The 24,649-nt window shown below is 49.1% G+C and overlaps 7 protein-coding genes across 7 annotated transcripts; 3 read left to right on the top strand and 4 right to left on the bottom strand.

Annotated features, from left to right (window-relative positions):
* Positions 1–292: 292 nt before the first annotated feature.
* F4807DRAFT_264729 (FAD binding domain-containing protein) lies at positions 293–3,136 on the top strand. The gene is made up of 6 exons (XM_047994514.1): positions 293–434; positions 534–1,404; positions 1,461–2,348; positions 2,419–2,584; positions 2,665–2,781; positions 2,883–3,136. Coding segments are annotated over exons 2-6 (1,698 nt in total). The 5' UTR covers positions 293–434; positions 534–879; the 3' UTR covers positions 2,885–3,136.
* Positions 3,137–3,388: 252 nt separating this feature from the next.
* On the bottom strand, positions 3,389–18,207 carry F4807DRAFT_456766 (midasin; the record flags this gene model as incomplete). The annotated part of the gene is made up of 3 exons (XM_048000931.1): positions 3,389–10,576; positions 10,627–10,944; positions 10,999–18,207. 3 exons carry the CDS (start codon positions 18,205–18,207, stop codon positions 3,389–3,391), a joined length of 14,715 nt encoding a protein of 4,904 aa, XP_047857942.1.
* Positions 18,208–18,447: 240 nt separating this feature from the next.
* F4807DRAFT_411017 (ClpS-like protein) lies at positions 18,448–19,331 on the top strand. Its single transcript, XM_047996666.1, has 2 exons — positions 18,448–18,768; positions 18,836–19,331. The coding sequence occupies exons 1-2, from the start codon at positions 18,547–18,549 to the stop codon at positions 19,157–19,159; spliced, it is 546 nt and encodes a 181-aa protein (XP_047857943.1). The 5' UTR covers positions 18,448–18,546; the 3' UTR covers positions 19,160–19,331.
* Positions 19,332–20,725, bottom strand: F4807DRAFT_411018 (6-phosphogluconate dehydrogenase C-terminal domain-like protein). Its single transcript, XM_047996667.1, has one exon. It carries the CDS (start codon positions 20,541–20,543, stop codon positions 19,482–19,484), a length of 1,062 nt encoding a protein of 353 aa, XP_047857944.1. The 5' UTR covers positions 20,544–20,725; the 3' UTR covers positions 19,332–19,481.
* Positions 20,726–20,748: 23 nt separating this feature from the next.
* On the bottom strand, positions 20,749–21,676 carry F4807DRAFT_264815 (uncharacterized protein). Its single transcript, XM_047994515.1, has one exon. The coding sequence runs from the start codon at positions 21,461–21,463 to the stop codon at positions 20,867–20,869; it is 597 nt and encodes a 198-aa protein (XP_047857945.1). The 5' UTR covers positions 21,464–21,676; the 3' UTR covers positions 20,749–20,866.
* On the bottom strand, positions 21,339–23,104 carry F4807DRAFT_264821 (CTD kinase subunit gamma CTK3-domain-containing protein). The gene is made up of 4 exons (XM_047994516.1): positions 23,050–23,104; positions 22,397–22,970; positions 22,044–22,220; positions 21,339–21,974 (listed from the first exon to the last, which is right to left on the bottom strand). The coding sequence occupies exons 2-4, from the start codon at positions 22,556–22,558 to the stop codon at positions 21,522–21,524; spliced, it is 792 nt and encodes a 263-aa protein (XP_047857946.1). The 5' UTR covers positions 22,559–22,970; positions 23,050–23,104; the 3' UTR covers positions 21,339–21,521.
* A 336-nt stretch (positions 23,105–23,440) lies between these two features.
* Positions 23,441–24,472, top strand: F4807DRAFT_449987 (pyrroline-5-carboxylate reductase; the record flags this gene model as incomplete). The annotated part of the gene is made up of 2 exons (XM_048000077.1): positions 23,441–23,504; positions 23,568–24,472. The coding sequence occupies 2 exons, from the start codon at positions 23,441–23,443 to the stop codon at positions 24,470–24,472; spliced, it is 969 nt and encodes a 322-aa protein (XP_047857947.1).
* Between the last annotated feature and the right edge of the window lie 177 nt (positions 24,473–24,649).

Below are 24,649 nucleotides of genomic sequence, written 5' to 3' on the forward strand. Positions count from 1 at the left end.
TTCCACTTTAGGCCAAGTGGCGGATGAGTGAGATGAGTCTTGGGACCAAACACCATGTCTCAATCGTGTATTCCGAAGCTAATCTAGCGGGTACCCGCTTACCGGATAAGCCGGTCGCAGCATCTCCCCCGTTGTCCGTGTCACTCCGGAATGTCGGGAATTAAGTGGACCCAATCTGTTCCGGCGACCCACATCATCATCTCGCTAAGTGAAAAAATGACACTGGCTCTTACACTTGTCATTCTTAAATCTGCCCTACCATTTGCACTTACTCAGTTAGTAGTTTGGTCAGGCCCTCCGAATTATCCCCTCCATCATAAACAGCTTATTTATAAAAAATGGCAAATGTTTAAAATGCCTCACGTTAGTAAAGAGGTACCGTCCATTGGATTAGGGAGGCCGGGGCTGTTTCAAAGCCTAGCTCGGTTAATTCAGTGAGTAAGCGTATTGTTGGGAAAGAGGGTCGTTTTGATTCTCACTCAATCTCGTCTGTGGATCTGATCTAATCTCACCGCTAATGCGTATACCGAGAGCTTGAGCCGAGACGGGCATACGGACCGGACTATCTGTTTTTGTTGGGTCTCTTATGAAGCGATGGAAATACCATCTCTTGTCAAACGCAGACATAAAGAAGTTTCTAGATTTCAACCATCGTATAAATATCGCCTCGCCACGGCGAGGAGGCGCTGTAGAAAAGTCTCCCCTGAATTAGTGATAGGCGGAGAATGGAAGCCTCCCCCGCACTTCGTGCATACGCCTATCGGGCAACCCCTCTAGTTGTGACGCCTCTTAACGCTTTTGTAGTTCACTGGTGACGACAGACTTCTACTGCCCTTTCTCTCTCTCGTGAAAGTTGTATACCACTCGCTGTAGGACCCAATGTCGGAAACAGTAGATGTATTAATCTGTGGTGGTGGCTCCGCCGGTCTTTCCGCCGGCGTCTGGCTCGCGCGCTGTGGCGTCTCCTTCAAGATCCTAGAGAAGCGCGATGGGGCTCTCGAGACCGGTCAAGCGGACGGTGTGCAATGCCGGACTGTTGAGATATTTGAAAGTTTCGGGCTCGCGGAGACGCTGCTCAAGGAGGCCTACCATGCCATGGAGATCGCTTTTTGGGCTCCTGTTACCGATGACAGTGGACGAGGAATCAGACGGACTAACTATACGGCTGATACAGAGCCCGGGCTAAGCCACTTGCCACATGTGCTCCTGAGCCAGGCTAGAATTAATGAACTATTGACTATCGAGATGGAGAGGGTGGCAGGAAGGCCATGTGTAGAGTACAGCTGCGAGGTTCAGGGGCTGGAGGTTGATAGTGAGAGCGCAAAGGACTCTAACGCATATCCCGTTACCGTGAAAGCATTGAAAGACGGAGCAGAGAAAAGTTATCGCGCTAAATACGTCCTGGTAAGACGACTTCATCATTGTGATATTGGTAAGTAGGCCCTGACATCTGAGAATAGGGCAGCGACGGAGCTCATAGCGTGATCCGAAAGTCGCTCGGGTTCAAGATGATCGGAGACTCGAGCGATGCAGTCTGGGGCGTGATGGACATCTACCCGCGAACGAACTTCCCCGATATCCGCAAGAAGGCCGTCATTAACTCGGAGGCCGGTAATTTGATGATCATACCGCGTGAAGGAGACTTCCTAGCTCGTTTCTACATCGAGTTGGAAGACGTCGTCGCGAAGGATGTTACTCTCGAGGAACTGCACACCCAAGCCCGTCTGATCTTCCAGCCCTACAGCCTGGAAGTCGCAGAGACGGTCTGGTGGTCGGCATATGCGATTGGCCAACGCCTCGCCGACCATTTCCACAAGGATTACCGAGTTTTCTTGAGCGGCGACGCATGCCACACTCACTCCCCTAAAGCGGGTCAGGGGATGAACGTAAGTCTTCAGGACGGTTACAATATAGGTTGGAAACTGGCGACCGTGCTTCGAGGACAAGCAGGACCGGAACTTCTGGAAACGTACGTTTCGGAACGACAAAAGATCGCTGCCGAACTGATCGAGTTTGACCGGAACTGGACGAAATTCTTCTCATCTACGTATCGCCAAGAACATGGTATTACTCCAGAAGATGTTCAAAAACAGTTCGCGCTGGCTGGCCGATATACCGCGGGCCAGGCTATTCATTACGAGGACTCGATAATTGTTGACGCAAGAATGAGTCAGCCGGGGATTGCTACTGGCTTGACCGTCGGCATGAGGTTTCCTAGTGCCCAAGTAATCCGATTAGCTGATGCCCGCGCGATACAGTTAGTCCAAGCCTTGACAACTGATTCCAGGTGGCACGTCGTCGCATTTGCTGGGAATGTCAGCTCAGAGAATTTAGTTCCGCTGCAAGATGTTCGTATACGTTCTATTCTAAGGATAAAAACTTAACTGGGATCTAGGATAATTCTAACCACTATAGCAGCTTTCATTACGCCTAGGGAAGGTTGTTGATGCCTTTACCCCCGTAGACGTCGATCGCGACACTATCATAAACCCCATCCTCGTCCTTTCGTCGAAGCGTACAGAGGTCGAGCAGAATTGGATCCCGGATACCTTTACCCCTGTCGTGAGCAAGTGGAAGATAAAATGTGAGAATAAATCTCTCGAAATTTAATAAATTGAATCTTAACACTGATATTGGTAACGCTAATATTCGTTCACATTCTAGCCCTCTTCAAGGTCTTCGTCGATGACGAAGGTTATAACGCAGCTCATGGGCATGCGTACGAGAAGTACGGAGTGGATCCAAAAAGGGGCGCTCTGGTCATCGTTCGGCCAGACCAATGTAAGCTACCTCGCCTTTATCCGATTCTCGTAAAATGCTGATACCGGATTATGTAGATATTTCCATGATTCGCTCACTGGCAGATGTTGACGCAATTCTAGGATTCTTCAATAATTTCATGAAACGGGCAAAACATTGAATCAAGCAATTTTGACGTATTGTGAAGGTTTCGGTCAGCTACTTATCCGACAATTAGATAAGCAATATATTAGTGCTGTATTGGTTAATTAGCGTCAAGCTAAGACCCAAGCCAACCTTCCAAATTCATGGAGCGATCTATTCCACTAGGCTCTAGTGTATAATCGCTACAGCTCGGGGGTCTCAACCACCAAAGAAAAGCGACTTGCGGTGCGGAACTAATGGATTTCGGGGTCGGGAATTTTCAAATAGCAAGCAACGAAAGAATAGAAACTCACAAGAGTAGAGCTAAATTGAAATAAAACAATATTCAAATATGAAACTAAAGTTATGTACCTATTAGTTTAAGATCAATCAGATTTTTATATTCTAGCAAAATCTATCAACAGCCAGTCGAACCAGACTCAACGCCCGAAACGAATTATGTACCAAAAGAAACCCCTTACTCTCATCCCCCCCTTTTCCACGCCTAAGAATTAACCTCCGCAAACCAAGTCCTCAGCAGCCCCGCCAGCGCCCCGGGGAGGTCCTCGAGATTATGCACGATGAGGTAGTACTGGAAGGGGAACGTGTCGAGGTAGTACTCGGTGCGTATCTCGTCGTTGCCCATGAACCGGACCTTCTTGAGGTTGATCACGCTCTGCTTGTCCTTGCCGTCCGTCGTGTCGTCCATGATGATGAACACGATCATGATGCGCTCCTCCATCGCCTCTCGCAGTAGCAGGCGGATGTGCTCGTGCGCCGCCGAGGGAGTAAGGCCGTCGGATAGGATGAGCGCCAATTGCCAGAGGTCTTCGGAGCCGCGGCTCGTGCTCTGCTGGCGGGCGAGGCGGAAACGCTCGATTGTTTGCTTGATGAGGAGCTGGATGTCCGTGTAATCTTGCTGGAACCTGAATTTCTGCAGCACTTTGGCGCCGGCGTCATGTGACGCGAACGGTTCGGTGAACTCGTGCGCCATGAAGACGTTCGCTCCAAATCCGAGAATGCCGATCTGGCCGACTTCAAGCATAGTTAAAGCCCGCGAGACCATGACGAGAGATTCGAGCGCCAATTCGCCAGAGCTGGATTCGCCCATACTCTTGCTGTCATCAACGCAAAGCAAGATCTGGTAAGCGCGCTTGGTTGGGATTGCTCTACGCATCCAGATCTTGTCCCTCTTGTAGCTAGAGGCAATGTACGGAATGATGCGCTTGATATTGAGGCGTTTTCCAGTTCGGTACGACCCAGATAATTTTGTCGATTGAGACGGGGTTAGAATTAGACGTAACTGCGAAGTCAAAGATAGCGAGAGAGGATGCGTTTTGCCTTGGAAAGAGGCCCACTGGTGCATAGCTTCTTCAAAATCCCTCAAGTCCGTATTTGGCTCTGACAAGTGAGTTATTGATAGTTGTGTAGAAGTCACCTGGATCTCTTCTTCGACCTCCTCTGAAGGTGCTTCTCCATTTGACGGAGGGGTCGTATCTCGATTATAAGTCCCTTGGCGAGTTGATACCCCTGTAGGCCTCTCTTCTTTCTGCGTATCATGCTGGTGTTGGTGGCCGGGGGGTTCCGACGTGTCCATCTTGTCCCCATCCACGTCGTTCATTTCAACCTCATCCTCAGGAATAATCCGGTCATCTGCAGGTTGATCCTCGTCATCGATTGCCATTGATTCGTCGATTTGCTGCTTCTGCTCTTCATTAGAGGTACCCATCGCTTGAGTATCCGCAGCGGACTCGTCATTTTGAATGTGCTGGAATTCCCGAATAGTAGATTCCTGTTCGGCGTTTGACGGCTGTTCTTTGGGTTCTTGTTCTTGAGCTTCCTTTATATCCCGCTGTTGTCTATGCCACTTCTCTAAAGCGTCTCCAAGAGCCTTAAAGGGCTGAGGCGTCGATGAATCTTTAGCATCATCAAGTTCTGTCTGAGAAGGTTGCTCTTGAGCTTGTGAGACGCTACCCTTCTTACCAGCTGACGTTTCTTGGTCGGCTGGATTCTCACCCATTTCTCCATCTTCCCTCTGGGCGTTATTATCTTCAGCAGCGTTGGCCTCCTCTGTTTGATTGGGATCTTGATCTTGCCCGCCACCCTTCACATCACTCGGTGCAGTCTCATTATTGGCATTGACTTCGTTGTTAGACTGCATTTCAGCCATCTCACGTTCTTCAGGTTGGTTTTCTGGCTCCTGGTCCGCATTCTCATCCTCTTTGATATTAGTCTCGTCATTCTCTGCGCTCTCCTCGAGTTCTTCATTTTCGTCTCCCGCGTCTGCAGGCGCCATATCCATCTCAGCGTCTTCGCCATTTTCGCTTTCCTGATCACTTGTTCGTTTCTCGTCTATCTCTTCTTGATCGACGTCTGAAAGTTTATCTAACTCGTCATCGCTAATTGATGACATCGATTCATTATCATTTCCGTCGATATTCATGTCGTCAGGTAACGCCAAGGTATCCTGTTCCTGGACATTTTGATCTTGCTTGTTGGTCTCATCTTGTTGTTGGACGTCTTCTTCTTCCGCGGCAGGGTTTTCATCCATGTTTTCATCTCCTTGTTCCTCGTCTTCTGCAGGTTCGATCTCTTGACCATCAGGCTGAGCATCAGCAGCTACTTGTTCGTCCTTTTTCGTTTGGCCTTTGGTGTTCTCTCCTTGCTGGTCTTTCTCCGCATCCTCTTCGTTTTCGCCATCCCACATTTTCTCGTCGACGGCTGAAGGATCCAGATCATCGACTTCGCCGGCTTCTTCGTCCATCTCATCGCCACTCTCGTCCTCGTCACCGGATTTTGAATCCTCCTCCTTGTCTTCTCCACCATCTATGCTTTCGAGATCACCCTCGAGCTCCTGGTCAGCCATGTCTACAGCATCCTTTTCGTCTTCCATTTCCTGGCCGGGTTCCTTATTTGCTTCTTGCGCCAATTCGGACAAGTCTTCGTCGGGTTGGATATCCTTGCTAATATCCTCGGCACCCTCTCCATCGCCGAGACCTGTCCCGCTCTCGAGCTGCCCAGCCTCGCCAGACGTTTCGTCAGACTTCTCTTGGGGTGTGCAAAATCCCTGGGACGCAAGTTGGGTGAAGCTCTTGCTCAGCTTATAACCAAGCTTGCAGGTGCTTTCGTGAGCGCGGGAAAACACTTGGATTGATTGATTGCAAGTAGCCTGGTACTGATTTATGACAGGGGCAATCACCGCCATCAATGCTGTTGAGAGGTCGTTAATGGACGCGTCGGCCAGATCAACTTGGCTAAAAAGGGCAAGAATTTCCGAAATACTGCTATCGACCTTGTCCATACGGAGAACTCGTAAGGAAGCAACCATTATTTCGTTTTGTTTGACCAGCCATCCAGTTTCCTCTTGCGAAGTAGGTAATTTGGCGACTGTTTTCTTGAATTGCTCGATGGTAACCAAAATGCTATCGCAAAGGTTTCTCACGGCGTTGGATATAGTGTTGACTTGTTTAGTCGCTAGGTGCGAAGTGGACATTGACTGTTCATCGATGGTAGTCCAAAGCTGAATTTGTTCAAGTAGGAATGCTAGCGACGGCCATTTTCGACTCGCTTCGTCCAGCTCATTCCGGAATTCATTGAATGCTGAGTTAACGGAGGTTTCCAGCTGTGTCATTTTGAGTGAGGTAAGCCAATTTGGCAGAGTAGGCAGCGAACCCCATTGAACAGAGAGGTTCTTAATTCTTTCCAGCCAGACGTTGAGCAATGTAAGAATTTCCTTGTTGTCGGCATTTCCGAGCTTGCTATGTAATTCGACAAGATGTATACCGACTTTGATGATTTGGACTAACCAAATAGAAGCTCTTTCGTGATTGCCTGATAACGTCTTCGCATTGACCTTGTCGCCGCCTCTCAGACCGCTAACGGAGTTGACATGTATCGAACGAGTTGATAATGCATTATAGTCACTAATTGCTTTCGCCAGATCGTGCCTCTGGCCTAGGGTAATATGAATCAACCCTTCAAGCAATCCGATGCTTCTATCAATCTCTGCGGCGGTCAAGTCATCCGAGTGGTCTTGGGAAGCAGCCCGGACCCGGGGAGCAAGATCGAGCATTTTATGGAAGTAGTAATCTGTGCTCTCAAGTCCCTTGAAGGATTGAAAGTCCAGTGCCTCAGACGTTGAAAGAACTGTAGAGAGTGAGTTCTGTCGAGATAGAACATCAGTACCGAGGTTGTATTGGACCCCCATTTGTCTTGCTTCCTTGAGCGTCTCTGAAAATAATTTTCGTTTACGCGACTTTAAATGCTTCACCAGCGTCTTATTCTCGTCGTTAAGTACGCCAGGTGTCTCTTTGCGGAGTTCAAGTGCCGACGACTCTAAGTTGGAGAGGAAATCATCAATAGCTTCACTAGCATCGAGAGAAGTCTCAGGGATACGACTCAATCTACTCATAATCTCAGTCGTTCTTTGAACATTGGCCAATCTCCGGTAGTCATCGCTCCAACCAGCAACGTTATGGGAGCACAAGTCGATTGCATCCTGGTCGATGGAGAACGTCTTTGCCTGGATCTCTACGAGTTCAGTTTCGCCGAGAACCTCGTCCGGTAGGCCAGCTTCGATAATCGGCTTCATAGGCTGACCAAGCACGTCTCTGAATTTCCGGACAATTCTGAACAGCTTGTGGTGAGATTTGCGAGCGCTTTCTCGCAATGCAGCGATGTTCGTATCTTTCCAGCTCGCCAAGAGGAGAACGTCTTTCATCTGCCTCTCGAGAGGGGCTCTACCAGTGCGTATTTTATCATCGACAGCCTTCGTATACCTAGAATAAAATGTTATGAAGTTTTGGAGACCCTCTCGGATTACCGACATGGAAGGGTAGTCTGTCGCCAGTAATTGCAATTGCTTCTGGAGTTGCTGAAGAAGACCAAGTCGGCTAGCGAATTGCCCTACAGCTGCGGCGGAGAAATAAACTTCTAGTTCTTTGAGAAGGCCAGCGCCATGCTGTGAAAGATCCTCTCCGGCTTGAGCGAGAGTTAACGGCACAGCGATGATGGCCTGGTAGGCAATGAACCACCAGGAACTAGCATCCTCTTCGCTCTTCTTGACCTCCATATCAAACAACTTGCCCCACGTAGAAAGCTCCAGGCGTCGCCAACCAACAAGTAAATCCGTCAACCGGTTATACAGCGCTAACACGCCATACGTTTTGCTTGCCCAACCCCCGAATTGCCATTCGTAGACGAAGGCATGTAGCTGCTCAACTTTCGATATCATTGCAGCGAGTGGGTCAGAATGTCCTAGTTGGAGAACTTTGTCGCAAGACGCCACAACGTCAACCAGTGGCTGCAGATGGCCAATTTCGTCGATCTTCTGAAGCTGTCGGAAGCTAGCGCGGATTTCATTAACCAAGATGACAAGTTTTCGTGCCTCGGGAAGATTGCGATCCGTATAGAAGTTATAGTCGGCCGAACAAGTATTAGAACCTATTTCTTGTAGCTTCTCATCTAGGGCTAAGAACGTAGCTGGAAGTAAGCTTTTATCCTCGACAGTGCGGTCGATGTTAGCTGACGCTTTTGTAGCGAAGAGCCTGCTAAGACTTATGATACTCTCGGGCGCGTCTCGCGGTGTGAGGAAAATGTCTCTATGCACCCTTGCTAACTTGATAGCTAGTACACGAGCATCACCTATCTTAGGCTTTGTCGTCTGGTTATGCTCATCGTTCTCTTCGAAACTTGGGAATAATTCATTAAACGCATCCTGTTCCGCTGCCTCTTCCTCGGTGAACCCACCTCGATAACGATACCAACTTTGTTTTGATTCCTCGGCTTTCTTGTCTGCTTCGAGCTTCTGCACCCATTGATCGTACAAGGAATGGATTGCTTGGAATGTGCTTTGTTCGACAGTTTCTAGTCCACGTGAGCCTTCTACAGCTGTAACCATGCTGACATAATTGAGGAACTCGAAGCTGTGGGATGAAAGTGATGGCATTGCGGAGACTTCGAGTTTTCCGCCGAGGAAAGGTGCTAAGCTGAGCAGTGTTCTCGGTGAAGAATTGTGGCCGATACCTTGAGAGTTGGCCTCCCGTCCTAGATACAAGCCGAGTTCTAGACAATGGATCATGTCGATAACCGGCAAGACTATATCTTCATATGCGCGATATTTCTGGCCTAGGCGAAATCCGATCCTTGACACATTTTCATGAATGACATGTAATTGTTGTGTAGCTACTTCCGAGCCCGAACAACGCTGAAGGAGAAGTGACCCAATATCCAAGTCAAGGGTAGCACTCAGTAAAGCCTTGAATTCCGCCTGAATCTTCGGAAGCTCAGACTCTTCGGGGCGATACACAACTTCAACGGCGCTAGGGGGAGGACCCAAAGCTACGATCTCTTCTTCCACCAGTTCACATCGGAGATTCGTAGACTGGCCGGTGCTGAATTTTTCGAATTGCCGTAATGATTCGAGTCTCTCTTGTAAGCCCTGTAGGATTTCTTCGTAACTTTCCAACTCGAGTTGGGGACGTAATTGCGGATCATATGCCTTATCGGGGACGAAGAGCTTAATTAAGGCTTGAGAAAATTGAACCCAGGCAATGGCAAGGAAAGCACGGCGGTTGGTAGAATTTCTAGACCCAATCAAATATGCGAGAGCGGGAATCAAATGATCAGTAACAATTCGAGACTCTGTATGTATCAGTACATCCGGTAGAAGCTCATAGATATTATCCGATAAATCGCAGGGCTTGTCTGGGGTGGCGTATGTGTTCCGGACCGAGTCGAATTTCGTAGCCAAAGATGGATCATAGACGTTCATAACATCCATCATGAGTTGCCAAAGTACTTCGGTAAACTTATCAAGCCTGTCGGCCACGATTGCCTCTGTGTTTGCGCAGACTTGTTTTGCTAGGATTGGCAGTTCTGCTTCGAGCGAGGCCAAAGAACTGAGGCTTGTTGAGTCGGCAGCCTCGAGCTGTGAGATGATCTTTGCGGAAAGATTATCGTCCCAGTGCTGCCGTTGGCTATCATCGCTAGACAAGTTCTCCATTGATAACAGGAGTTTTGATGTATCAGAGGCACTATTGACACGCATCTGAGTAACGAGCGGGATAGTAGATAGTAAGGCCATCTCATTCAACGACTGTGGCAGGCCAGCACGACGCGACAGGCAATCGAGTACGACGATTTGTCTCATGGTTTCGAATTCGGCGGCCATGAATGGGAGGGCTGGTGCGTCGTTGTCTATCAACTTGCTAAGCAGCTGGTCAATTTCGAGCTTCAATGCCCCAAGGAGGTCTTCAACGTTGAGTCCACCTAGCCGAACTAGCCGATATACCTTGATAAATGAGTCTGTTGTCTTGGCAAGATCATACGGCGTAGCTTTAGACTGCCATTTGACCATGTCAAACTGGGAGGCCAGCTGTTCCATGTGGCAAACATTGTCCAAGAGTGTCTTGCTTCCGATTGGGATTGGCCTGAAGACTTTCCAAAGGGCTTCCATGCTCAAGCCCGTGGACAACTTGAATCCAGAGATGAAACATTCATCTAAACCCTTGAGGATACGTGAGGCCAATTCACATGTTTGTTCACTCGTGGAACCAGACATGTAGTTGGATAGCCCATGCGATACGATACTCAGATGAGCTTGGAAAGACGCTTCGTCGAAACGAGGGGCAGTAAGATACCTAATTGTCATCTGCCAAAAGTGAATAAGATCTCGACAGAAGTATCTTAGATCCTAACTTTATTAGTATTCGCGAAATTGAAATTTAAGTTGTTAACACTTACTTTCCACGAGCCCGGATTTAATAAAAGGGGGCGCAGAAATGAATCCATTTCTTGTAGAACGCCCAGAGCGAACTTAGCTGCCCCAACGGTGGAATCCTTCGATACAGCAGCAACGCTACCGGAAACAAGTGAACGTTGGAACCGATTCAATTGCGATATCTGTTTACCAGTTCCGCGGGTCTTCTCCATCTCTAGTTGGTTCCAAGCTTCGGCAATGTCAATGTATATCTCATAACAAGCCGCTAACCAATGTGGAAGCTGGGACGACTGTCCCTGAAGCAACGGGATCATAACTGAATTTTGCAGGGGATGTATCGGCTGTAGAGTTGTCAGTTAATGTAAGTAGAGGAAATAAATAAGAAGAATACTGACCTGCATGTTTTCAAGACCAGGCGCTATGGTCGACAGCGGTACATGCAGATGGCGGAGTGTGTTTTGGACGTCGGTCATAATAGGTGACTTGAGGAATGAACAGTCTACCTCCTGGATAGCCAGAGAGCTTTCCTTGAACCTTTCAAGCAAAGGGAGGTCAATTATGGATAGAGAATCCAGAGCTATAGATCGTAACGTCGTTCCAGGATTAGCGTCGATGGATGATGCTGAAAAGAGGAATTCATATCTTTTCAAACTTGACTCTACCTCAGCAACTCGACTTCTCCAGGTTACCGGAGCTGAAGTGTATGGTTCGACGTAGATCTCAATTGCGCGATTTCTCATTGCTCGCGAGAGTTCTCCATAACGAGGGTCTACAGTCAAGAACACCCTAAACTCGGGATGTGGCTTGATAACTCGAGGTTCACCATTCGGACCACAATGCTCATTGATAATCAAGTAGCCGCCTGGCTCAAGGAGGGAGTTCAATCGGTCTAGGACAGAGGCACTGCAAAGATTTGCGTTATCGAGTACTAACCAATGTCCTTTCTGAAGAGCTCTGACAATGATCCCGTCTAACCATTCAAACCTAGGGTTCGAGATGCCATCTTGTTTTCGAAGAAGCGTGCGCGCATTAGAAAGCATAACTGCTAGTTCTGTATCCGCCGAGATCTGACTTCGAAGATTTTCAATGTGATCCAACAGATCTTGGTGTTCATTTATCTGGTCCGTCATGGAGTTAAGAAAGTTCAGCAAGTCAACCGCAGAGTCTGGAACACCTTCAACCAAGGCGCCCATAGTTGATAACTGTAAAGCTTCATTAAGCTCACTCAATGCTGTGTTGATATCGCGCATAGGATCAGACTGTTCAAACCCTCCGACAAGATCCATCGCATCTATGTCAGCATTCATAGGGAACGTAACTAGTGGTTTACCAGACGATGCAGCAATGTGCTGCAAGAGCATTGACTTTCCACTTCCTGACGGCCCTACGAGAATACATGGGATATTTTGCTTAATGCAGATCAGAAGGGATTCTATCTCCATGAGCCGAGGGACAGTATCCATGCCAGGAAACTGCGAAGGTTGAACAAGCTCGTTCCGCTGCATCAACGCGAGTCCAACTTGAAGTGAAGAGGAACACATGTTATGGTACAGCTGGTGACCTTTCGGTGGTGCTTCGAATGCTTCGGTGAAAAGCTTATCTACCTCAAGTCTGTCCCTCTCTGTCCGAAATCGCTGCCGGATTGCTATGTTTAGGAAATCATCTACCTTGCCAGTACTAAGCAATGGATCTGGGGACGTAAGGAGGTGTAACCAGCGCAGAGTATCGCGGAGGTTAAATTCCCATGGACTACCCTGAGACCCGAACGCTCTTTCGGTAAGGATGCGTGTCTCAATTCTAGAGATGAAAGTTATCATTCGTCGAACAGTCTCAGCAGGAATCGTGGGGAAGTTATGCTGGGCAATCAGCAAGAGATCCTCTTCACTGAATACATCAGCATATACGACGATGAAGCGATTAACGAAGGAGCTAGGCAGCCCTTTTCTTCCTCCACCTTGATGATGTGGGTTTTGTGCCGCGAAAAGGCGAAAGTCCGGATGTCTCTTGAACACTTGGTCGAGCTCAGAAACGTAGACTTCCCCTCGATGATCGAGACATGCGTTCAATCCTTCCAACACGGACTGCGATGCCAAATTCATCTCATCTAGAAGGACCCACTCTCCGTTCTGCATAGCACGAAGAAATGGTGCATCTCTCCACGCAAAGTGACCAGCTTCGGCTCCTTCGACAGGCACATCAGTTCCGAAAAGGTCCATGAGATCAGTTTGGTCAGAAAGGTTGATCCTTGTCAAAGGTCGCCCACATGCTCGAGCAAGAGCACTAACCAGCGTCGTTTTCCCTACACCTGGGCTGCCTTCAAGTAGGATGGGTTTTTGCACCTGCAGAGCACGAATGATTCTCATCGCATTGAGCTTGGTAGTAGGTGCGTGTAACGCGAACCCCGTTTCGAAGTTCTCATTGGCAGTACGTTCGATGGAAAAGCCACCGATCTGCAGTTCGTTCTCTTTAACGATCAATTCCAGTGGCGCTCGATAAACTATTGTTGCATCGCAGCCAAGGAGTTCACTCAGCTTATCTAAGCACTTTTGTCGTTGACTGTCCATGCTTTTAGGATCGATCGCAATCAACGCAGAAGGGTTTGCGCCAAGTGTATCGATGAAAACAGTTGCCGCACCATGGATAACTGACGACACCACGTCTCGGCCAGGGCTCTCGTTAACGAATTTCACCCAGACCAAAATATCTCTAATTGAGAAGGCCGTTGAAGCAGTAGACCGGAAGTTCTGCCCAAACCAGTAAGAGAACTCGACGATAACCTTAGAGCACGATTGAAGCCCAGGCCTCAGCTTTGAGGAAACAATTTGAAGCACGTCTTCGTTCTCCGATAGAGCCGGAACCCAGATTTCGGTAAATCGATTCCTCAGCGCTGGTGAAAGTTCTTTCTTGCCAAAATCACCACCAGGATTCATAGTTGCCAGAAATTGGAATCCATCAGAAGCCTTGACAAATGAATCGTCGATGCCTTTCTCTGCGAGAAGTAACGAGCGCTGGGGCTCAAGAACAGAATTAAGTCTCTCTAGGACAGAATCATCCGCTAGTGATATTTCATCGAGAAGGAAAAATTGACCATCTTTCATGGCATGGACTAAGCTTCCGTCTGCCCACTCGAAGAGAGCTTTACTCTTGATTTCGTTGTCGGAAATTCTGAGCTGTACATCAACGGGTACCCTGGACCGAGTTAGCTCATCTAGAGCATGGTACTTCTCTAACAAAAATTCCATGCTACCCTCTGCACTTTGCCCAAGTTGCTGTAGAACATTAGCGAGGTCCTGAGTTAGCATATCCGCAATAGCTCCTCTGTTTCTAATTGGTCTTTGCGATCCGATAAGGTCGCCAGTTTCGGTGTTTTGGTGAGCATTGACAATATGTAGTTCCTTGCCAAGGGACTCGGCGAGAAGTTGGCAGACTGTCGTTTTTCCACATCCAGTCTCTCCGACGAGAAGCACCGGCTCATTATGACAGAGTGCACTTGCGACAAGAACATACAAGCGGCGCATAGCGTGAGTCCATACCACACCCTGGCCGTTATTTGGTGGTTGTGTTCGAAGATATGGTGAATTATGAATGTCGTAGAGCTGGTTTTGGTCGATCTTGACTTTGAAAACTGTCTCGATGACTTTCTTAACGGCCAACCTTTCTTCCTCATTCCGAACCCGTTCAGCAAGAAGCATAAACCCATTGACTGCGATTTCCTCTCGAGTCTCGGCTCCTCTCAGAGCCCACCTAAAGAGATCTCTCAATGTCGCAAAGCTGTCCTTGTTTTCGAATAGCCGGCTTGTCTGCCGTAATCTTGAGAGTTCCTTGTAGACATTAACGATCCTCTTGCAATCGGAGGGGGCAGTGTAAAGGCTACGTTTCTGTAGGATGATCTCAAGCTCGTCTTCCGGGATTTCATCGAAATGAAGCTCGAGGAATCTGTTACGAAAGGCACGTGAAAGTACTTTTCGACCCCCATATAAACCAGGTGGGTTCTGGGTTGCGAATAACATGAAGTTTTCGTGAGGGCGCACAACTTCCTGGGTCTCTGGAATAAGCAATTCGCGATTGTCATCAAGAAGACGGTTCAGCGCTTCTAAAACGTCAGTCGGCGCAAGATTAAGTTCATCAAGCACGATCCAATGTCCTTGTCTAAGAGCCTGAACTAACAGACCTTCCTGAAAACTTAACTTGCCATCAGCATTAGAGACATAGGTTCCGAGATATTCTTGGAGGTCGGTATGATCATGGTTATTTATTCGCACAAATTTGTTGCCGCTGAAATTCGCAAGATACTCGATCATGCTTGTCTTTCCTGCCGATGTAGGGCCCTGGATGAGAATCGGAAAACGCCTTGTCGATGTAGCTCTTACTAGATTCAAGAGATTGCGTTCAATGTAAGGCGTGATGATGTAGTCAGTTCGTTCAATAGGGAGTTCCTCTCCCTGGAGGAGCCAGTACTGACGGTCCTTATTCTTGTTCATGAACTTGACGTACTGTTTTCCGTCATTAGGATGCCTTGGCGACTGCGAAAGCAATGATCTAGCACCGCCATGCTTGTCAAGTAGGTGATGGTGGATTAGTGGGACCAGGGTCTCCTCAGAGGCTCTGTCTAATAAAGTCAAGAACCCCATAGAAAAACCTTCGTAAAGAGCTCGTCGGAGGCCATAAAACGGAGAAACGTCATTGACGTAGCTCAAAACGCGAGTTAGTGTTCGCAGGCTGAAATGAGGTACTTCGTTAGCCCCGTCAACTAAACGTTTCTCCTCTGCTCTCGTTTTAGTGTTCAGATAAAGCCTAGCAATGTCGTCGGCTGCTTGCTCGTCCTTGGCACTTTTCCCACTCAGGTAGGCTTTGATAATGGTGAGAAGATCCTTTAGATCTTTATCCGGGCTGCTGACGTAAAATTCAGTGAACCGTGATCTGAGGCCCAGTGGAAGATCACGTTTACCGATATCAGTGGCTGGGTTCATGGCCCCGAATATGCGAAAATCTGGGTGTGCTTTGACACGTTCGATGTCGCCAGTCTCCGACAAGAGGATTGATGGCTCATCGTTAGGACCAGAAGAAAGCAAATCCGCTATGCTTTCTAGAGTATCGGGTGATGCCAAGTTTATTTCGTCCAACAATACCCAGTCTCCGTTTCTTGCGGCTTTCACAATGTTACCCTCGACGAATGCGAAAGCGAAGCTTCCCGAGCCGCCTGATATTTGTACATCGAATTGATCCAGGCTTCTGGAAAACGCTTCCCATCGCGGTTTCAGATCAAGCAACGACTGCAGTCTCGATACCACTTTGCGCCTCTTCACAACTGGACCACTATCAGGATCATCATTACCGCGGGCTTCAGCTTGGGCTTGAAGTTCGCCAATAATTTTGTTGAACATCTTTGGTGCTTCTCGCCAGAGCTTAGATACCCTTGTCCACTGTCCTTTGGCAGTACATTTTCCGATCTGTTCCATATACTTCTGATTCTTAGAGGCGGAAATTCCGGTCGATGCGAATAGATCTTCGAACTCTTCCTTGAGGGGGACAGCTAGACTCCGCGCATTAATCGGCTTGAAGCCTCCGAGAAGATCACCAACTTCGCTTTGCTGCGATAAATTCACTGCCACTAGCTTATGGCCAAGAGATTCAGCCAGCTGCTGGATAACGGTCGTCTTTCCAATGCCAGTCTCACCAACGAGAAGCACCGGCTCACGTAGCTTAATTGCCATTGAAATCTGCTCGAGTAGTCTCTTGGAGTGATTAGTGCTCGCGAAAGGTTTCTTTGATTTTACTACTCTGTTCGCGTATTTCCTTCTAGTCAACATGACCCGCCCAATTTTGAAATTGCTGGGGGTTTCGTCTATTTGCGGGACGTGAGCTTTAAGGTAATGCTCCATAAGTTGTTTAGACAGATGCATCTCCTCCGCGATACAACTGACAAGAGCGGCCCTTGCTTCTAGTTTAGGAAGGTTGCCACAGAAGCAATCGGCCGCGTCCATGAACATCCAGTCCCTTGTAGTCTCGCTGATAGGTTCGTCGCCGGTTTTGCCGCCCGAGGCCAACAATGTTTCTTGGAGACGACGACACCATTTTAAGACGTCTCTAGGCGTAACCGATCGCTCCACGGTACTTCGTCCAGGACCACTAATCGAAGAGGGGCCAGAAAGATTGCAAAGTCGCCTATAGACCGACATAATCACAGGCGTATATTTGTGTAGCAAAGGGTAGCTCCCAACGATAATCTGTTCCAGCTCAGAAGGCGGAGGTATCTTCACACTCGACAAGTTCCAAAAGCGCTGGCCCAACATACTGGGAAGATTCTCGTGTCCATTCATACCCCGGGTGGTTCGAACAGTCGCGAATAGCCGGAAACTGCTTGGGGCTTCCACTGTCTCTCCACGGCTTGGAATTAAAAGTTTGCCATGCTCAACAAGCGGCAGCAGAGTGCTCATGACCTCATTTGGAGCCCTATCTAGGTCTTCGATCAAAACCCATCGCCCCTCGCGGACTGCCGTAGTAAGGACGCCTGGTCTCCACGAGAACGAGCCGGGTTTAGAACCGGTAGAATATAGTCCAATGAGCATCTTGGCGTCGGTCTGCTCGTTAAGATGTAATGTCACCAAACTTGACTCCATGCCAAGCTCGCGGGCAAGTTCATGCACAACTGACGTCTTCCCAGATCCGGGCAATCCATGCAGAAGTATCGGACCTGGTTTCTGGAGATTCCGAGCGAGATTTTCTAGATTACTTAAGGTAGTTTGGGTATAGACCAAACTGGACGGTAAAAGGGGTTCGCCATTTGGTCGGGGGAGAATCGTTGTATTATACTGAGCAACCAACTTAGTGAAATGCTGGATAGGGACACGCTCTCCGGTAAACTTATTGGATTCGGCCTGCAATTTAAGTCGAGATTTATCTAACTCTTCAGCTCGTTGGCGTTCAAGTAAGGAGAGAAAAGCGTAGTCAATCTTAACTCCGTCAAAGTCTCCAATTAAAGATTCGCCTTCTTTAATATTTTTGCGAGTTAGTTGCTCTAATTGGTAATCCGAGGCATTGAGTTGACAGCAAAACACTCTAATAGCAAGATATCTGACCAGCGCATGATCATGCTTAAATAGAGCTTGTATTTTTGATGGTAGGACTGATTGACCGAATGTCCTCTTATTAAAATTGAGGAGTCTCCAAAATGCAATTAGACTTAGTAACAACTCTGGTCCATGATGTTGTTGCGTCTCGGGAGAATTTAGTGAGTTGATCTGAAAAGGTCCTGAACCGGGACCATGTATAAGTGAAGTTTCACTTATATACTGTTCTAAGAAGACAGATAAATGCGGCGCAAATGGGAGGATCCTCGCAAAAGAAGCGATAATCTGGTCCTCTTGGCCTGAATTTCGAGATTTCAGTAGCCATCTTGCACATATGTCGGCGAATACACTCTCAAAGTGCACGAATATCAACCCAGTAATTCGAGGAATCAGTGCCGCTGAAGCAACGGCATCGAGAAAGTCTCCAGGGGTCTGGCCACGAATTATTTCTAATAAATCGGGCGGTAATTCGTCAAGCAGCTTCTTCTCGGTCAAAAGCTCCGTTCGCTGCGGGCTTATATAGATCCCCGCCATGGTTACTGCGAAAATGTGAGAATTGGGTTGAATATATGTAAAATCTTCACTCACTTCGCTCAGATCGATACTAAAATGGGCCAGTGAAATCGATAGCGATTAGAGACTGCCGTAACTTTTTTTTCTGCCGTTTCTCAAAATCTAAAATTTAGGCGGTGAAGAGCCGGATCGGACCTGCCTATCGCCGATACTAGCCAGGGGGTCCACTTGTCCCGCTAATGGCAGAGAAGGTCCGAGCTTCAACAATTCGTGAATCGAAAATCTTTAAAAGATATCACGAACTTTACCGTCTATAAAAGAGTCAATTCGTCACTCGGCCCACGAAGGAAGTTGTCAACAATGTCGGCGCCGTGCAGATATGCAGCTCGAAGCTGCGCGCGATCAATTCGCCCCAGCACTTCTCTCCGAGCTTCATCTTCCTTCATGCAGACCACAACCCCCACGATACAGCGACGGCACGAGACAACGGCAGCCCCTACGAACCCTAAGATCTCCGGTATCGTCGACCAAATCAGCCAATTGACTCTTCTTGAGACCGCCGACTTGGTTTCCAGCTTAAAGGTTGGCCCTGCTATGTCTAACTAGCATCATTGAGCTGAGAGCCCCGCTTGCTAATAATTAATTCCAGTCGCGACTCAATATTCCCGATCTACCTGTTGGAGGATTTGCCGCTGCGCCAGCTGCCGCCCCCGCCGCAGCGGAAGAGGCCGACGAACCTGCTCCGGCTGCCCAGGAGAAGACTCTATTCAGCGTGAAGCTACAATCCTTCGACGCGGCCGCGAAGGCGAAGATCATCAAGGAGGTCAAGGGCTTGTTAGGGTTGAGTTTGGTCGACAGCAAGAAGTTTGTGGAGAGTGCGCCCAAGATGATGAAGGACGCAGTACCGAAGGAAGAGGCCGAGAAGATCGTAGCTACTATGAAGGAACTAGGAGCCGTTGTCGTTATGGACTAATCGATCTACCCTCGAAAAGAAAGAACTTAAACGACCATGTGTATACATATGAAATATACTGTATAACAATACGAAGACTCTGGGTAGTGCTAGGAACGTTGGTCTCAAGCGAAAGCCATCAATTCCAGTCGTCCCTATATACTCCAGCTTTATGTATAAGGCCTATCGAATGACCTTCCATAGAATCTACTAAAAAGGGGGCATCTATTATATCTAAAGTGATTGGTATCGGCATGAGTTCTATCGTAGAAATCAGTACGGGAACTCTACCTCCCCCCTTTACTAACCAGACATCCTTATACTACCGGATCTATTTCACCCCCTATTTCTTCGCAAAGCTCTCGCTCAACCCATTAGCAAGCAAATAAATCGTCTTCAGCATCGGCACCGGCACGCCCTTCTTCCTCGCCAACCTAACCGCGTTTCCCACAATAGCATCGACCTCCATGCTCCGCCCCTCAAACGCATCCGTCAGCATCGACGGCTGCACGCCCGGCAAATCCCTCACAGCCGCCCTATTAATCTGGAAATCCACCAACTCCTCGTTCACGTCCGCGTACCCGCACGCCTGCGCGATCGCCGCGATCTCCATCATAACCTCCTTAACAAACGCCAACCCGTCTCCCATCCCCGCATTCCCACTCCCGCTGCCGCTCCCGCTCGCATTCGCACCTTCCAGATCCAAGCTCCGGCCCGCCTCGATGAACTGCCTATCCCGCAGCCTCGTGAGCGCACACGTCGGGTTCCAGACGCCATTAACAAGCAACTTGCCCCACCTCTCGCGCTGCACATCCTCGCGCAGCTTTCCCGTCGCGCCTCCCCTCGTCAACAAATCCACGAACCCCTTCGCCGCCTCCTTATGCGCGGCGGGGGCCTCCGCCGGATACGTGCCCACGTGCAAGGTCTCGATCTCGCGGTGCTGGACCACGGCGGGGCTGACCTGGGTCGCGGGGAAGTAGGCGACGGCGCTGAGGATCGGGTTCGCGGGGTAGCGCCGCGCGTACGCCTCCTCGATCGCGATCCCGTTCTGGATCAGCACGATGCCCGTCTTGGCCTGCGTGACCGCGGGCCCGATGAGCTCCGCGATGGACGGGGAAGTGGGAAGAGCCTTGGTGGCTACGACGACGTAGTCGAAGACGGGCTTCTCTGCGCCGTCTGCGGCGGAAGACGGTTCTACGGCCTCGGCAACGGACCGCGCGACGCGGGGCTGAAAGTGCAGGTTATCGCCCCAGAGCTTGGAGTGGATGGTGAAGCCGCTGCGGGACGCCTCGGCGTAGTTAGACCGGCATACCGCGGTAACGTTATCCTGTCCAATTGCTTTAGACAAAACATACGCATATGGAATCCCGAGGGAACCGGCGCCGAACAGCAATATCTTCGGCATGGTTTGAAAAGTGAGGTGCGGAGTGGGAGGTGGCTTAGTGTGAGACAAGGCGTGCTTTCGGGAGATATAGCCGATTGCCTAGATAGGTAAGGTAGGGGTGGTCGTCGGAATGCTACATGATAGATGGAGACGATACTTAGTTACTAGAAGAAGCCCATAATTATACTCAATGTCAGTTAATACCATCCTCAAGAAAGCCATGTAGTGCATAGAGAACTCAAATTTATTGAAGTATCATCCATGAAGTGCCTAATTTTCCGTGATTAGACCAGATGTGCTATGTGGAAATCAACCATACCAACCATGCCTCGGATCTTCAAATGTTACATAATGTCACAAATTCCCTTTAGAATGACTTTAAGGCAAGAGCCTTTCCCACTGCACATGGCGTTGGAAGAAGTCCGGGCTCTGGTCCGGGTTCTTTCCAAATTTGTCCATGTTGGTCCCCTTCTTCTGCTCGCTTTTGTCGGATTCTCTCCATCTTCTTTCCTCTCTGCTGCGATCGCGGTCACGTTTTCTGGCGGCCTTGGGATTCTGGCGAGGTCCTCGTCCACGTGCCGCGGCTCCTTCTTCACGTTGTCGTCTGCGATGTCTCGCACCCTCTGTATATGAGGTGTTACGGAGTATCTCTCGCTCGAGTGCCGCCGGTCGGTCTCTGTGGACTGCTGGCCGATGAACCCATCCTCTTCTGCGGGCTCGACGACGTTGGTTGCGTCTCCAGTTCTTTCCCTTTGATGCATTCCTGAGGACACCGAAGTGGCTTTCACGTTCATTACCATGCTCGCTGTCGTATTCATCAAAAATTTCGCCCTCTGACTTGCTATCAGGAGGCTGATCGTCATTACCGCCATCAGGCATATCATCAGGTGCCTCAGCGGGTTCGTCATCGTAGTTGTCATTAGGCTCATTGCGCTCGTCATTGCTGTGTACGGAGTTGCCGTTGTCGTTAGGGATGCTGGGAGGCAAGGGTGCCGCCTCCTAATGCGACGAGGTCCCGTTACCTCCCGCAACTACAGCAGCAGCTTCAGCGGCTTCTTTCGCCCGAATGTGGTCGCACTTGTTCGCCTCGGCCTCGCGTAAAAACTCTTCCCGCTCCTCACGACCAAAGGTTTCGTCATCTTCGCCGTACTCGCTGGTCTCTTCGTATATCTTCATAGCCTCCTCTTCTAGAGATCCAGGGACGGCCCACATGCTTTCGCGCATGCGCTTGTGTCGCTCTCTATCCTCTTCGATGCGCTGCTCGATCTGGCGCTTGTCGAGGCGGTTGGCAGTTGAATTTCCATTGCCGTTGCGAGAACGCGAGGTGTCGTCACCATTAGCGGGTGAAGAAAAGCCAAGGTCGGCGGATGTGTCGCGCTCCTTCAAGCAACCTTCAATCTCGATTACGGTCTGCTCGAGTAAGACGGATTTCGTCATCAGACCTTGCAACACCTGTAGATAGCCAATATAATAAGTATCCTGTCTCCTATGTATCAATTTTAATTGAAATTTGTAGCATACCTTTCGGACAACCTTGACGTTTGCGGCACCGGAGCCATCTTCGGGACAGACCGCATCAACCACTCTGAGAATATCGCGTTGCATCATACGTACGTAGTCGTTTTGACGCTCTTTCGACGCCATCTCTAAGAGGTGTTCGAGGAAGTACATGATGTTGGCACGGGTGTTCATACTTGTCTAACATGGAATGTCAGTATTCGTATGTCATAAAGACTTGACCAGTGGGATGTTTAATTTCAATTCGTGAACCCCAAGCCATCGAAGCAGTATTGAACGATGTGGAAAGTGCCCAATGCGAATTCAAGATAAAGCAGAGTAGAAAAAAAAACATATATACATGAAAAATGGCTTACCTTCTCAAGTTGTTCTAGAATGCATGAGTGCAGATCTTCATCCATGTCTTTGTACTTCAACGCGTACTGGGCAGCTTTCTGGGCCGACGTTGTGCTAGCATTTAGGTGTTGTAACTGGGAGCTGAAGCGCATTCGCACTTCGAAGGGATCTGCCGTCGCCATTATATGATGAATAGTAAAATGATCGTCTTAGGAAGTAAATAAGTTTGAAAGAGGATTGAACGATTGGAAATGTAAGTGAAGGAAGTGTGAAGAGGGAAGAAGACGAGGCTGAAAGATCTATGTGAGGCTGGGAAGTTTAAGCTTGTAGAGCTACTGCACCCCAGTATTTAAAAACCTTATCTTGTAGGAGGGGACGCGATAAGATCCTGGTAGGTAAGATTTGCAAGTCTGCCCCGCGGCTGCCCTCCAGCTGCATAATGTACGTAGTACGCGAGAAAAGGATCATCTGCGGTACACACCGTAATAAGGGAAGGAACGGCATGGTAAAGACATTGTAGGAATTATTGCAGGGATTATCTCTGTACGCGTACTGTACCTGGGAACTGTGACACTAAAGCATACTAGTATGAGGCTAACGGTGAATGTTAGCGTCAACGGGCAGATCAGGTTGCTCGGTGTCACTTCGGTAAATGAATACGGAACCTTGGTACCTTAGAGTCACCAGCACGAAAATCCCAAGAATCTGATCGAGTTTGAAGCGGTTCTTCTTCGTGAAGTTTAAGCACTTAAGCTTACTATTGGGGAAACGTAACAGGTGTCCTGTGATGCGGTGGAACGTGCTTTTCCTCGTCTAATCTGTTGATTTGTTTATATATTTTGTTTGGGGAGAGGGAAAAGAATTCTTTCCTGACGTTTTTTCCTCCCTTCTTAATTTGGGCAGCCATTGTCGTCGTTATATACGATCGACTTCTCTGTCTTTTCGACCCAACGGAGAGAGTAAAAAACAAACTCAAACCCAAATATACGCTCAATTCAGTTACAGCAAACCATTTTTAACGTTCACCGATCATCAATCTGTATCTACAAAACCTAATCGACAAGATGTTGGCGCTCACGCACAACGACCACACTACCCATGAGCTGACCTTGGCGGTTCTTGGCTGCGGTATGTCTCGTCTTAGCGCCTCGCGTCGCACAAACCTGCAGTCAGCTAATTGACTTTCCTTAGGTACTATGGGAATCGCAATCCTTTCCGGCATCCTGAGCTCCCTGCAGGAAATGTCCGGCCCCAAGCCGCTGCAGACACCTTCCGGAAGATCTACGCCCGCAGACGAGGTCCCCTCCCGCCTCCCCTCGCGATTCATCGCATGCGTGCGCCGGCCCGAGTCTGCAAAGCGAGTCAAGCAGGCACTCTGGGAGCACAGCTCCTCCGTCAAGGTCGTCCAGAAGGAGAATGTCGCTTCGGTCATGAAGAGCGAGGTCATCATCCTTGCTTGCAAGCCCTACATGGTCGAGGACCTGCTGAACGAGCCCGGCATGGCCAAGGCCCTCCACGGTAAACTCATGATCAGCATTTGCGCCGGCGTCACCGTACCCCAGATCGAGAAGATTTTACACGGTGCCGTCCCCGAGAAGGATCCGGAGGTCGATGGACGATGCAGAATCGTTCGTGCGCTACCCAACACGGCCAGTATGGTTCGCCAAGGTATGACGGTAATTGCGAATTCAAACCCACCCTTGCCTGCCCACACCTCAAGCCTTGTAACCTGGATCTTCAAGCGCATCGGCGATGTTATCTACCTCCCCGCCAAGAACATGGATGCGTCAACAGCGCTCGCCGGCTCCGGACCTGCGTTCTTCTCCCTTGTACTCGAAGCCGCTGTCGATGGTGCAGTGTCGCTGGGCGTGCCGCGAGCGGAAGCTCAGAGAATGGCAGCTCAGAGCATGAAAGGTTGCGCTGCTCTGGTTCAGAGCGGGGACCACCCAGCCTTGCTTCGCGATAGGATTAGTACTCCGGGCGGATGTACCATCGAAGGTCTCTTGGTCCTCGAGGAGGGAAAGGTACGATCAACCGTTGCCAAAGCAGTGAAGGAAGCCGCCGTCGTGGCCAGCCAGCTTGGAAAAGGCACCTAGGATAAACAAAAGAACTTGATATACACCTGGTAAAGTGAGGGATGACTTTAGATGTGCATATTGAATGGAGTTTATGGCGTTTTGACGATAGATAGGAGTCACAATTGATATGAGGAATTAAAGCAACAAGCTTTTATTTGAACCATGTCATCTCATTTACGAGTGCAAGTGCCTACG

Source organism: Annulohypoxylon truncatum (genome assembly GCF_022578515.1).
Source record: "Annulohypoxylon truncatum strain CBS 140777 unplaced genomic scaffold F4807scaffold_4, whole genome shotgun sequence".
In the NCBI taxonomy this organism is placed as follows: domain Eukaryota; kingdom Fungi; phylum Ascomycota; class Sordariomycetes; order Xylariales; family Hypoxylaceae; genus Annulohypoxylon; species Annulohypoxylon truncatum.

Bases quoted from the DNA above. Each gene is read 5' to 3' on its own strand.
- F4807DRAFT_411018 (XM_047996667.1), bottom strand. From the start codon at position 20,543: ATGCCGAAGATATTGCTGTTCGGCGCCGGTTCCCTCGGGATTCCATAT.
- F4807DRAFT_264729 (XM_047994514.1), top strand. From the start codon at position 880: ATGTCGGAAACAGTAGATGTATTAATCTGTGGTGGTGGCTCCGCCGGT. The intron at 1,405-1,460 runs GTAAGACGACTT...ATCTGAGAATAG, and splicing joins ATCGCGCTAAATACGTCCTG to GGCAGCGACGGAGCTCATAG. The intron at 2,585-2,664 runs GTGAGAATAAAT...TTCACATTCTAG, and splicing joins GAGCAAGTGGAAGATAAAAT to CCCTCTTCAAGGTCTTCGTC.
- F4807DRAFT_411017 (XM_047996666.1), top strand. From the start codon at position 18,547: ATGTCGGCGCCGTGCAGATATGCAGCTCGAAGCTGCGCGCGATCAATT. The intron at 18,769-18,835 runs GTTGGCCCTGCT...AATTAATTCCAG, and splicing joins ACTTGGTTTCCAGCTTAAAG to TCGCGACTCAATATTCCCGA.
- F4807DRAFT_264815 (XM_047994515.1), bottom strand. From the start codon at position 21,463: ATGACGAGCGCAATGAGCCTAATGACAACTACGATGACGAACCCGCTG.
- F4807DRAFT_264821 (XM_047994516.1), bottom strand. From the start codon at position 22,558: ATGGCGACGGCAGATCCCTTCGAAGTGCGAATGCGCTTCAGCTCCCAG. The intron at 22,221-22,396 runs GTAAGCCATTTT...ATTCCATGTTAG, and splicing joins TTCTAGAACAACTTGAGAAG to ACAAGTATGAACACCCGTGC. The intron at 21,975-22,043 runs GTATGCTACAAA...GGCTATCTACAG, and splicing joins ACGTCAAGGTTGTCCGAAAG to GTGTTGCAAGGTCTGATGAC.